The 13,522-nt window shown below is 30.6% G+C and overlaps 1 protein-coding gene and 1 non-coding gene across 3 annotated transcripts in view; one reads left to right on the top strand and one right to left on the bottom strand.

Annotated features, from left to right (window-relative positions):
- LOC107481217 (uncharacterized) overlaps positions 1-2,482 on the top strand; it is a gene marked incomplete in the record, with an annotated part of 2,771 nt that extends 289 nt beyond the window's left edge. The window contains 7 exon segments of one of the 2 annotated variants that reach the window (XM_016101439.3): positions 1-149; positions 714-785; positions 1,002-1,069; positions 1,225-1,381; positions 1,690-1,770; positions 1,891-1,980; positions 2,157-2,482. In XM_016101439.3, coding sequence (XP_015956925.1) covers positions 1-149; positions 714-785; positions 1,002-1,069; positions 1,225-1,381; positions 1,690-1,770; positions 1,891-1,980; positions 2,157-2,276 — 737 coding nt within the window. 2 annotated transcript variants of the gene reach the window in all.
- Positions 2,483-8,084: 5,602 nt separating this feature from the next.
- TRNAS-AGA (transfer RNA serine (anticodon AGA)) lies at positions 8,085-8,166 on the bottom strand. The gene has a single exon. It is a non-coding gene; the product is annotated as a tRNA-Ser (tRNA).
- Positions 8,167-13,522: the final 5,356 nt, after the last annotated feature.

Raw genomic sequence — 13,522 nt, 5'->3', positions numbered from 1 at the left:
CCTCCGATTCTGCTCCGAGAGCCGAGGACGAGGACGAGGAGGAGGATGAGGAGGCGCCGCTGTTGCAGATGGCGGAGTGCCGCATTTGTCAGGAGGAAGACACCGTCAACAATCTCGAGTCGCCATGTGCTTGCAGCGGTAGTCTCAAGGTACATTCTTCTTTTCTTTTTTCCTCTCAATTTTATTTTAATAATTGAGGTTTAGGATGATTAAAGAATGAGGTCATTTTCCCCCCCTAAAAATGTTTGTGTTCTAATTTTCTTAATTGATAATGTATTTGGCCTTATGGTAGCTCAATTTTTTGTGAACACTAAAATTGCAAGCAGCTCTTTGTTGATTATAAATGCCTATGGTGTTGTTGCTGCATCAATTTTGTCGTAAATTTATGGGTTTGGAAAAATGCATGTGCTTTTTCTTTCCCTTTTTAAATTTTTGATGGGGAAAATGCTGCATTTCTAATGTTTCTGTTTATCCCCAAAGATGTGGACGTGCAATACTATGTGAATATTCACCAAGCTATTAGTTGGTGAAATGTTTATGATTATTTTGGGAAGATGTTTTTGTGAAACACTATTTGTCCATCTAGCCAATTAAATGTTGATGCCGTGTGTTGAAGAATAATAATGGATGGACATCGTTGTTCATGGGTCATTGGTTTTTAGATCCTTTCTGTGTTTCTAATTCATGAATTTCTTGGAATTTTTTTTTCTCAGTATGCTCACAGAAAGTGCGTCCAGCATTGGTGCGATGAGAAAGGAGACATTATTTGTGAGATATGTCACAAGGTATGCATCTTAGTTGTTAATGCAAGATATCCGCATGCTGTGTGGTAGGGGGCTTTCGCCGCTGTGTGTTGCCGGGATTTGGGGGAAAAGGGTGGAAATCTTCAGTGTGCTAACTAAACATGCTCATCATATTCATCATTGGTGTGAGGATTTATTGGATCAAAGCAAATTGAAAACTAAACTTGCTCTTTTTCCTTTTGTGTATGTCATTCCCAGCCCTATGAACCTGGTTATACTGCCCCACCACCACGTGCACATCCTGAAGAAACTACCATTGATATAGGGTAAGCTGAAAGTTTGTATGTTTAGAATAGTCTTCATTTGATTGTGTTAGCTTTTATGTGTAAGCCTTTTATTTCAAACTCGAAATAGATATTCCCTATTTGTTTGAAATTGTTGTCCAACTACTGATTAATGACCCATGACCATTTTTTTTCAGGGGAGGTTGGACAATTTCTGGCACACCTTTGGACTTGCGGGATCCTCGTCTCTTGGCAATTGCTGAGGCGGAACGCCAATTCTTGGAAGCAGAGTATGATGGATATGCTGCTTCTAATGCCAGCGGTGCTGCATTTTGCCGATCAGCTGCTCTTATTGTAAGGCACTAACCTTGAAGACACTTTTAAAAAATTATTTGTGGAACTTGGGCAGAAACATATATAGTCTTCAGGCCATGCTAAAGGAGTATCAAGTTTGTAGGGTATTTGATGTTTCATATTAATTTGGAATTTTAAGTTATTTGTTTGTGTTATGATTTTTAGGGTGCTTAAACGCTGGTGCATGCATGTCGATGCATTTGTCCACCATTTACATTAAGCATATATTGACTTCATTAATATGCTTAGGCTAGTGTTGTTAGCTACTTGAGCATGATCTTAAGTCCAGTTCATTCTATTTGTTGCAGTTGATGGCTCTTCTACTCTTGAGGCATGCACTTGCAGTCACAGATGAAGATGCCGATGATGATCCATCCACTTTCTTCTCTGTAAGTGACTTGAGTTCCTTCTGGGCCTTTGGCTAAGTTGTAAGTAGATCATATAGTATCGATTGCTTGGCCTTCAAATGTACCGCCAAAAAAACCTAATTAAGTTGCCTTTTCTCACAGCTTTTCTTGCTTCGAGCTGCTGGGTTTCTTTTGCCTTGCTACATCATGGCTTGGGCAATCAGTATTTTGCAACGTCGGCGACAAAGACAAGTAAGTTTCAGTTTTGCTTTCCAAAAAATCTAGCTTTGATAATGAATTTGGTATCGATGTATCCCTCTATGGCAAATGAGACAAGACTTAGTTGTTCTTGCTTTTAACTTAGTATCGACTTAATACGAGTTTGCTCAATTTTGTTCATAGTTATTTCGCGTGTTATGGTGAAACAGGAGGCTGCAGCACTGGCGGCAACTCAAGTCGCGTTCGTTTTTCAATCCGGGCAGCGTAGGGGTCTGCAGTTCGCCATTGCACCAGGACCTGCAGTGAGTACACACCAGGAACAAGTGTAGTTTGTTTGTATGCCAGTGTATGTGTACGAAATGGCGATGCGCCATGTAAAAAGATGGCTTTGTTGAAATGCCACATATAGTACTCTTGATTTTTCTCCGCCCTAATGTTAATGTACCTACCTGCATACATTCACTTTGCAAATTGCAACTTTGAGATGGTAGTTGATTTTTTTTTTAATTCGAAACAGATTTATTTATTGATCTAACCTCAGCCTATTTTTAGCCCTCTGCAAAGTAGATATAAGAAACTTGGGTAATCATCCCTTCAAAGATTAACAATTTTTATTGGGTGTGGTTCTTGTGCAACTAAATTGTAAATTTATTTTAAAATAAGTTTTGAGAATTTAAAGCTCAAACATATCTTTGGCCGTATAATATATGAGTTTTTAGCGATATATTTAACACTACTGGAAAAGAAATATATTTAAGCATTTCACTTCGAGGTAGTAATAACAAGAAATTTGACTTAGTAACTCTGGCGACGGCACATGCTAAATGGTTATACCAACTAAATTATTCCTAATCCTTTTAGTTGCGTTATTTTTCTAATTGATTTATTTACATCAATCATTGATTATTTTATTAAAAGTTCCAAACAAATTATTTATTAATCATTGAGTAGTTGTTAAAACATTATTGTGCCAAACAACTACTAATATATTATTTACTTTTTTCGGGTATGCTTGTGCCAAATTATTTAAACATACTAAGTTTTAAAAACATGATCTATGCCAAATAATTATTAGAAATATAATAGTATAATAAAACAACTCAACACATTCAGTTTTATTTACCCATAACTCAAAGTAGGCTCAATTCCAACTAACGAAAGATCCACCTTTGCATTCCTTGTCTGTAATGGGGCTTGTCAGCCTTGTCTAGAGTAGAATTTAGTTTTGTTTTTCTTATTCCAGTTTTGGTTTTAAGGATGAAAATAGAATTTGGAATTGAGTTTTTTTTGTTGAGAAAATAGTAACTAGATGAGATGTTAACATGTGGGAGGTCCATAGACATACTTTAGGTCAAAGTTACAGTATTTAATTTAACATCTATAATTTAATTATGTATGTAATATCTATATAAATATTTATTGATCTAATATTACTCAATTATTTTAAAAGTAATTAAGAAATGTAAAATAAAATAAATTTTAGCTACTTTGAGCTCATTTTTTTATTATATCTCAAAACTATTTTATATTATAATAGTATTGATATTGAAAGGATAGACATTAGGATTTAGAGATTTTATTGAGGTAATTGTAAATATAGGTTTGATTTGATGGATATAAATAGAACTGTGATTGCGAATAGGGTTGGAAGTCAAAGCCAGCACATGAGCTAGCTCGAGCTCGATTTGTTAATAGCTCGATAAGCTAAGCTCATGAGCTAGTAAACCAAGCTTGAGCTTGAAATTGAGCTCATAAATTAAATGAGTCGGGTTTAAACTTAGATAAACTTAGCTCATTATATATATATATATATCTTAACTATCTTAATTATTTAAAATTTTATATTTATTTTTTATATATAATTTTGATATAGGACATAAATAAAAGATTTATAATTTATTGATATATAAAAAATATATAAAATTTATTTTTTAAAATATATAAGTTATAATTTATTGATATAAAATTATAGATTATGTATTTATGTTTCTATTATTTGAGTCAGCTCGTGAGCTTTCGGTGAGTCGAGTTTGAGTTTAAGAGATAGACTCGATTGTTAATGAGTCGAGACGTGAGTCAAACTCAATTTTTGTAAGTCAAACTTGAGCTTGGTCTAACTCGACTCAACTTGGTTCACTTCCAACTCTAAAATTACGAATCAGATTATAGTGACTCTATTAAAGTGTGTAACTGAAGGAGAAGAATTATTGATCAGGGACAAGAATTAAGAGAATCCAAGAGATAAAGAGAGACTTTCATTAATATTTGTTTTATAATTTATAATACTTCCATTTACAATATTTCTAATTATATCTATATCTAATTTTATTTATATATTAGCCCATGTGTAATGCGTTTAGGGTCATTCTTAACACTTGACAACACTGTAAGTCTGCAGCCTCATGAGGAAGCCCAGCCATGAAGCCTACTCATAATTTACGTGCATCGTGCCGTACAGAAATCATTTTCTTAATATTCCTATTTCCTACTCCAACATTATAATTTTTTTCTTTATTGTCGTCAACATTATAAAATGATTAAAATATAATCGGAAGTAGAAGAAGATTATAATATTAAGGAAGCTGTGACATTCTGTTTGTAGGCCCAACTTTTGCCTTTTGCTTCAAATATTCTGACCATTTATACGAGCCATCGGATTATCAACAAATTTTTTTTTGTCGATGAATTGGACAACTTTTAATTTTAGATTATACAACACACGCACTCACACACATTCGTCTACTAATATTGATTTTATATTCTTCACTGAGAATTCGAACTTGGGTGCAGCTCACTTGGGTGTAGCTCCCAGTGAGAGTGATGCTGCCGTTGATCCAAGACCAAAGCTGGAATTATCAACAAACTTGATCTCGCCAATTAGACACAACAAAATAAACTCCACGCTTCAAGCTGGATTAATATTCTTTTTTTTGGACTTATTGGGCTAATATTATTTATTTGGTCATGAACTGGACTAATATTCTTAACTCCTCCATAATTTTGGGCCCAAACCAAGAAATACCTTCACCCAAACATGTTTGCAAATAACCAACTTGGATTGTTGCTTAACCAAGGGTGGAAAGTTCCAATTATGCTTTGTGTATGCAACAAGCCAACAACAAACTTTTAAATAAAACTCAAATTTACAACGTATTAATCTTTAACTTATTTTTATTTTAATAATTACAAATGCATTAAAAACTTAAACTTAACATATTTGAACGCTCCGAAAAGTACAAAGGGACGATTGTTACTCTTATGCTTAGCCACACTACTTCATCATGTATAGAAGTTATTGGTCTTCTTCACTATAGTATTGTCCAATACGTCAAATTTTTTGAGGGACGAATATTATGAACTAAAGGGAGTATAAGAATTAAGATATAAATAATGGGAGTTCTATCAATTTTAACCCTTTTCTCCCTAAAATGTGATCAAGAAACAAAGCATTGTTCAATCTGGCAGGATCTATACCATACTTGATAGTTCATGCAACAAGATATTTGAATCTCATAAACCATGAAAAATTAGGTATGATATGGATGTTTTCGTTGCACATCCAAGATTGCTAAACTTTTCCATGGATAAAGCAAATAACTAATAAGCACCAAAATAGTTTAAAGATGAGGGGGATATGATCTGTACAAATTACAACTCAATTTTGCTTTAACTTTGCTATATTGCTCTTTTTCTCTTTTATGTGGTACTGTTGTATCTCTATTATTTTAAGACACGCTGAGCCTTATGGAGCTCACTTTGGTTCAAAACAAAATTTACAAAAGCACACTGCTTTAAGACCATTCTTGAGATCTGAGAATCTAACAAAGCCAATATGTTTATATTTATATAAATTGGAAAACATATCTTATACAACGTTCATAAACTAAGTGACCTTCTATTGTAACATTAATATTTGTGAAAATATTCTATTTGCATAAGAAGAAAGTTAATAAATGGAGGGTATTCAATAAGTATATTAACCTTAGTATGGTACGTAATGGTAGCACATGATCCAATTTTTATGACCCCACTGTATATTTTATTCTATTTGCAATTGAAGTATGTGCATAGCATTTGATAACATCTAGGGATCAGCAAAAGTATTGCAAAATATTAAGCATTAGATTTTAGACATTTTTTTTTGGGGTATAGAGATTTTAGACAAATTTATCAGTGCAAGTCACTAAGACTATTCAAGGGAAGAATCAAAGCATATTCTTTTACGGCATGATGCTAATTACTACAAGACATGAAAGAAAAAAACACATCAAAAGGCAACTTCAAACCTTATCAAAGAAAAAATATGAATAATGGAAACTGGAAAGCAACTAGTCATTTAGTTCTTGCACTTTAATTGGTATTTGCAAATTCTTTTACAGAAAAAAAAAATCAAGAAGAATAAACTATATCTAATAGCAATAGCTATTTATTTCACTAGGAACGAGGCCAATCATCACCATAGTTGTAATAAAGTGAAGAATTTATATTCTTTTAAACAGTTTCTAGTAGCATGTGATATTCCAAGTTAAAATTATACCAAAGAATAAACTTATTATTAGAAAGCCCTTGGCAAATTAATTGTAATATAAAGATTAAATTAATAACAGTACTAACAAAGCATAAAGATAAAGATTGAGGGCAAGAAAAGGGGTAGTGGTCAATTTTTGTTTGCCTGGTAGATAGCTTGGAATTCTAAAGTGAAGAGAAGGAGATATTAGAAATAGCATAAAGCAGTAGTTTGTTCCTTTTGGGGGCTGCTTCTGTTCCTCCAAATTCTATTCTTTATATGACTTGCTTGCTACTGTAGCAATCTTCTGGTTCAGGGTGGGCCCCCCATAGTTCTTGTCTCCTTGGTCATTATTCTAATTAAAAGCAACTAATCATAACTTTCCTTAATAACAAATGTTAATAGTTTTAAAAAATATAAGGAGTATAATATTTTTTTTTTAATTTTAAAATTTAAACATTAAATTTTAAATTTTAAATTTGAATTAATAATTCAAAATATAACAAATAAAAAAATTAAAATTTGCTTAATTAACAAAGAATATAGCATTTATTATTCAGTAAAGAACGTTTAAGAATAAACTAATTAATCAAAGAGATATAAATGGTTCTTTATAAAAAAAAAATATCATTTATTAAATAACCTCTTATAAACGAATGAGTCTAAATAGATTATGCATTATTCTATCAAACAATAGATAACATTCCTCAATAGTTTATGATTATTTAGTACTTTAACATGGATAGATGCAAGCATATAAATAGTGTGATGTGGCAAGAATCCAAGTAATTGGGTTTCGCATCTTTTAGTAGACAAAAGCAGTATATGATAGTGAGTTAGGCAAATACATTTGAACAAAGATACCTGCCTTCTCAAGGGTATTTCTAACAAAAGGCTTGATAATGATTCGAGCTGAATCTAAAAATTCCAATAGGGTCCCTCCAAGTTGCCTTAAGTTTCGAACTGAGACATAACTCATAAGCAGAAAGAAGTTTCTCTCCATAGCAGAGAAAATAGAAAATGACGTTTAGTCCTTCTTCTAGAATACATATCCTTCTTGTTCTTCTTATCTGCATTATGTTGTTATCAGTTCAAACAGAGAAAGTGTTTGGTTTGAGAAGTTTAGAACTTACACGCAGACACGGCAAAGAAGATCACAGGTTTCTGCATGAGGATCAACATACTACACTCAAGGCGAAGGCGAAGGGGAAGATGAATTCAGCAAATTCCAATGGTTTTGATCCGAATCAATGGAGCAAAAGAAGAGTGCGAAAAGGATCGGATCCTATACACAACAGGGCCTAACGCTTAAAGCAGCATCACCAAGCTAGCATACGAGGTAGTGAGAAAATAGATATCAAAATGCTCTGAATAGGTTGTTTTTTTTTTAACTTCTTTTGCGATTTCAGTTGGAGAATTTTGTCGTAGAGAGAAATGTATAGTGAGCTACTAGAGAAACCATTTTACAGAGCAATTCACACCATACAACATCATGTATGCATGCTTCTTGTTTGTTTTTCTTTCTTCCAATATATTATAGTTTTTTTTTTCCGGATCAGTTTGCATGGAATTAACTGTCAGTTATTCATGTTGATTGCAAACATATAAAATGAAAGTTGGCTAAAATAAACGTGGTCGGCAGGATTCGAACCTGCGCGGGCAAAGCCCACATGATTTCTAGTCATGTCCGATAACCACTCCGGCACGACCACCACATATATTTTAATTAATTGAATTTTGTTTATAATGTTTTAAAAAAGAAGATTTGTCTGTATTTGGGTCAGTCCAAATGTTTGCCTCAATGATGAGTTCTGTTGTTTATTTTGGGCTTCGTATTTTTTTTTCATGAAAAGAGGCCCCATATACTAATCTATGCTGATTCCCAAAAAAAAAAACAATAGAAACTTCAATTAATTAATAGACTATTGGTGGTTGTGTGCAGCTGTATGGGTGAATGACTAAGGTATTTAATACAATTTCCTTAGGAAAAAAAAAAAAAGAATCTATAAATACTTAGTTCACCTCAGTAATTTTATACTTGGGAGAAAATTATACTAAGTAATACCGAAAAAAGAAAATTCAATATCTTTCAATTTTTTTTTTTTGGTAAAGAATATCTTACAACTTTATTTTGCTACTCAAATTAGATTAATGAATGTCTATAATTTAGAGAAAAATCAAAAGAAAAAATAACTAGTCTTCATATATATCTGAAATTGATTTAAAGGAAGGGGGGGATCCATCAATTTATTTTGTAATATATATATATTTGGAAGAAAAATTATTATGGATCCTGAAATTCAAAATGAAGAGTATCACAAAACAAAATATGATGTGATTATGCCAATATTCTGTACACCATAATAACCTGATAAATCTTATCCTTTTGAAAGTTAAAATCTCTTTTGTCAGAAGATATTTTGTTTTTCCCACCCTAGCTTAGCTTGATCTTATCTGCATCCGTTATATATTTGTATCAAAGCTCATAAATGCCTTTAGGTGGATGCTGATCCACCCACATTTCCAATTTAACTTTGCCTACACATTATCTCTTCACACATTATTTAAAAAAAAAAATTATTTTTGAACCAAAGCAAATGGGTCTGTTAATTTTGGGTCCACGTCCCTTAAATTGTATGCATTTGACCTAAGGAATCTGGTTCTGTTTGGAGTAATTGAAAAGTGTGGTCTCTCTCTCTCTCTATCAAAGCAAGCTGCAAAATATAAATTGCATTTTGGGTGTGTCAGTGAGTCCTTGATGTGTAGACTTAGCAAAATACATGGTAAGGTTATGCTTCACTTAATATAACATTCAATTATTGCACAAACCCCATGTTGCTTGTCTCCTTTACCATTTTATTTATCATTTTCCCCCTTTAATGTTAAAACCCTAAACCATATAACTTCAACTACATCACACTCATTCCATGTTGCTTGTCTCCTGTACCCAATTTTCCCTTGCAAATATACCTAAACACTTGTAGTTGTAGCCATATCTTTCTTTTTCTTATTCTTCTTCTTTATATAATATTTAACCCTTGCCATATAACTTTCACGGAATTAATTTCTCTAAAGTGCACAATTTGATAATAAAATGGAACTAAATGGTTAAGTCACTTTGAACTAAACTTCTATGCATATGTTAAATTATCTAAAAAATAGTTAATTCTTTACCTATTCGTTCAATTTATTAATTCATTCTCTTTAGAGAAATCAAATCCAACTTTAACACAGCTTTCTCCGTCTTTTAATAACAATCCATTTGTATAAAAGTGATCAAGAAAATATTAATGCATTTAAACATAGTTTATATTTGAATATGTTAATTTTTCAACATAATTAAATAAATTTTAGATTTATGTAAGTGTATATATGATATGTTAAAATACTGATTAGCAAACTGAAATACTGATATAGCAAAACGTCTTATATTAACATTTAACCTATCATAGCATCAGTAATTATGAAAAAAATAATGACAACAATTAAAATATATATTTTTTAAATTTTACTATAACAAAACCAAAGACAGGTGTTTTATAAGAATAAAAAATTACTTAAGTCTCTTTCAATGTATTATTTAGAACAGATAAATAATTATTTCAAATAAAAAAGAATATGTCAGTGGCTAACTAATTTAAATTATTGGTAAGCAAATATAGCTAAACACACATTGTCTTTTTTTTCTATTGGTTTTGCTTATGCATCTAAGAGAGAAACTTGCTCTTTTTGCACAAGTAACTAACATTTCAGTCCTTATCAATTCAATTATTAATGGGGCTTCTGAAAACCTGAAGATTAGAAAGGAGGAGAGGGTAACATAACTTGCACAAGTTAAGCTCTATTTTGAGAGAAACTCACTCATTGTAATGTCCGTGTCCTAGTACTTTGTGTCACTCACTCCATCCATCTGCGCATGCTTCTTTGAATCATGACAAAAAATAAAATAAAATAAAATAAATTTGTCAGAGTATTCCTTCAATTCATTGAGAAAATGTTTTGACATTAATAGAGAGAATAAAATCGAATTTTATGCATAGCTTGGAGAGCGCTCAGTTCGGTGCGAGTATGAGTTGGTTTGGTTCGAGTTTAAGATAAAATTAAAATCGAATGGAAAAGTATATGAACCAACTAATAATCAGCAAAGAATGGAACAACATAATTAATTATAATTAATTTTATTAATTTATAATTTAATTTGTTTGTTAAATTATTGTTGACCACATTAGTGTTAGGAGAGAATCACAGAACAGATGCTTTGATCATTTATTAGTTGATTTCATATAATTAATTATGTTTTATTAATGCGTAACACATGAAACATAGAAATCATATCCAAAACCATCCAATTTACAAGAAAAAAACATCCGTGTGTCTATTAGTAGCAACATCCGATTACCAGTTGGCTGATTCTTGGCTTATATAGAGTTGGTTCCCTAACATTGTTGAAATCGAATTGATCAAAATATAATTAGTTCAATTTGGTTTGGATTTATAATTTTGTGTGTATGTATTGTATTCGAACCAAACCAAATCGATTAAAAACGGATTAGTTCGGTTCAAATAATTGAGTATCCGATAATTTTAAAATTCATAAAAAAATTAAATTTTTATTTTAAAAATTCAACAAATACAATAAATATGTAACATTAATATAAATAATTTAAACATGTTAAACACCAAATACATTAAAAACTAAACTCATTAAAATTCAAACATATTAATAGTGAATAATCTCACTAAAAGCCACTGAAAAACCATATATATTTTTATCTTTTTATTTAATTAATATATGATCAGGTTTACGGGTTGGTTCGGATTCCATATTCCCATAATCGATATTCAAACTAATCACTAACAAAGATTATTGGTTTGATTCGAGTTGAATCCAATTACCCGTTGATTCTATAACTAATTTAATTAGTTCGATTCGAATTCGAACAAGTAATCGAATACTCGCTACCCTTGCTCACCCCTACTCTCAGCCTCACACCATATAAAAAAAGAAAACACTTCTCTTTGATCTTCTTAGGTGTGTGATTAGACTTCCAATTAGGTAGGTAATTACTATTACCCATCTTTTTCTTTTCTTTTCTTTCTTTTTGTAGTTCATTATTCAATCAAAATTAACAATACGGCTTAATTTTAAAATGTCTTGTCAATTAATATAGTCACAATATTTATGTTACCGTTCACCAAATCATAATTCACAAATGCATTATCTTTGTGTTTTGGAGTCTTGTGTAGCATGCATTATACATAGAGTCATATAGGAGCAGCTAAGTTTGAGTGTGATAGAAAGTATTAATTGGAGTATCATCACTATGATCAAATCAAATTATTTGTATCATACCTAATGGGTATTGGAATGTTGTTGATAGTAGGTATACATATTATAAGACTAAATTGATAAATAAATCCTTGAAATTTTATATTTTGAATGGATTAATTTAAAAAAAATATTAATAAAGTCTTTTATGATAATAGATATAGTCACATTACTTATAAATTAGTTTTTATAATTAGAAAAAAAATCTTAATTTAAACTAATTCAGTTTGTCAACGTTTATTATTTTAAAAATTTTATTAATATTTTTATAAGAATTAATTTATCTAAATGTCTATATATAATTATATCTATATCAATCCCATGAATAATAGGGACACACATTAATATTGTTCATATACTTGCTTGGTTATTGAAGAAATTAAAATGTCGGATATTGTTTTTGCTCAAAAGAAACTAAGACTTGGCATTTGGTAATTGTCAGTTAGAATTTGATGATTAGAGTAATAATTGTCTTTCAGATGGCTTGCGTCAATTATGGAATTAATTATCATTTTTAGTTTTTTACCAATGAAATTTTTTAATGTCGAAAAATTTACTCACGAAAAAACCAAATTCAAAACAATTATTTATGCATAGAGAGGGAGTATATATGGCCTCATTAGATGGCAATGGTTTTAAAACACGTGGTGGAACATGAAAATTGGTTCTTTAGCAGAGAGGGTGGCCCTGGTTGCTAATGAAGATTTTGTAGTTTAGTTAATAATTATGAGTGAACTTAAGTTTCATATAAGCAGCAGCTTCTTATTATTTGTCAAACTATTATGCATGCGCAAACCCGAAAAAAAAAATAAAATAAAAAGGTAGACGTCAACTGTTACCTTTCCCATCACATCAAGATTTTGCTTCTCTTTGATGCTAAAGTTAATGGTAATAATAATTAAGTTTGACAAAAATACATAATGACCAAGAATCTCTTCGATTTAGTTAATTATAATAATGCATGATATTAATGAACCAAAAAAATAAAAAATAAAAAATATTTGCCCGCTTGAACAAATGTTCCACTGTCTTTTTTTTTTTTATCATAGAATCTAACTCGACAATGATTCATATATAAGATACCTGTAAATTAAAGATTTATTACTTTAATTTTGTTATTAAAAATATCTCCACATTTTCTTCCCGCCAAAATAGAGTGCTAGTTCTTTATTCAGACATTTGCCTTATTAGCTTGATTATTGTCAAATAATTCTGACTATATTTACGTGTTTATATAACATACGTATATATTATTTATTATGCTGCTAGTTTTTTCCGACTTTTTTACCTATATACGCACAAAAAATTCATTTATTTCGAAAATGCACATAAGTGAAAATTGTTTTCAAAATGCGCAGCTCCATTTTATATATGGCGGCCACTAAATAAATTTTAACACCATTTCAGGCTAAGTGCTCACAAAATGGGAGCACCAACAGACGTGAAATGGACAGTTTATTGGTGTGTGTTTGGATAAAAGTGAATTTGTGTTAACATGATTTATGTTTGGCAATTTTTATCAAAATTGATTTTGATAAAAAAATATTGTTTGGATAATATTAATTAAAATTATTTTTAGATAGATAATTATAAAGAGACATGACATTAAATTATAATTTTTTTTTGATATTTTTTTCAAATATTTTTTATATAGTATATTTTTAGTATTTTTTTTAGTACGCTATAATTTTTTACTATTATTATTATTTATAGTTATTTTTTTAATTTATTCTACTTAT

The sequence above is a fragment of the Arachis duranensis genome, chromosome 3, assembly GCF_000817695.3.
Source record: "Arachis duranensis cultivar V14167 chromosome 3, aradu.V14167.gnm2.J7QH, whole genome shotgun sequence".
Taxonomy (NCBI): Eukaryota; Viridiplantae; Streptophyta; class Magnoliopsida; order Fabales; family Fabaceae; genus Arachis; species Arachis duranensis.
Note: the sequence above shows the minus strand (reverse complement) of the source record. Positions and strands in the feature narration are given on the sequence as shown.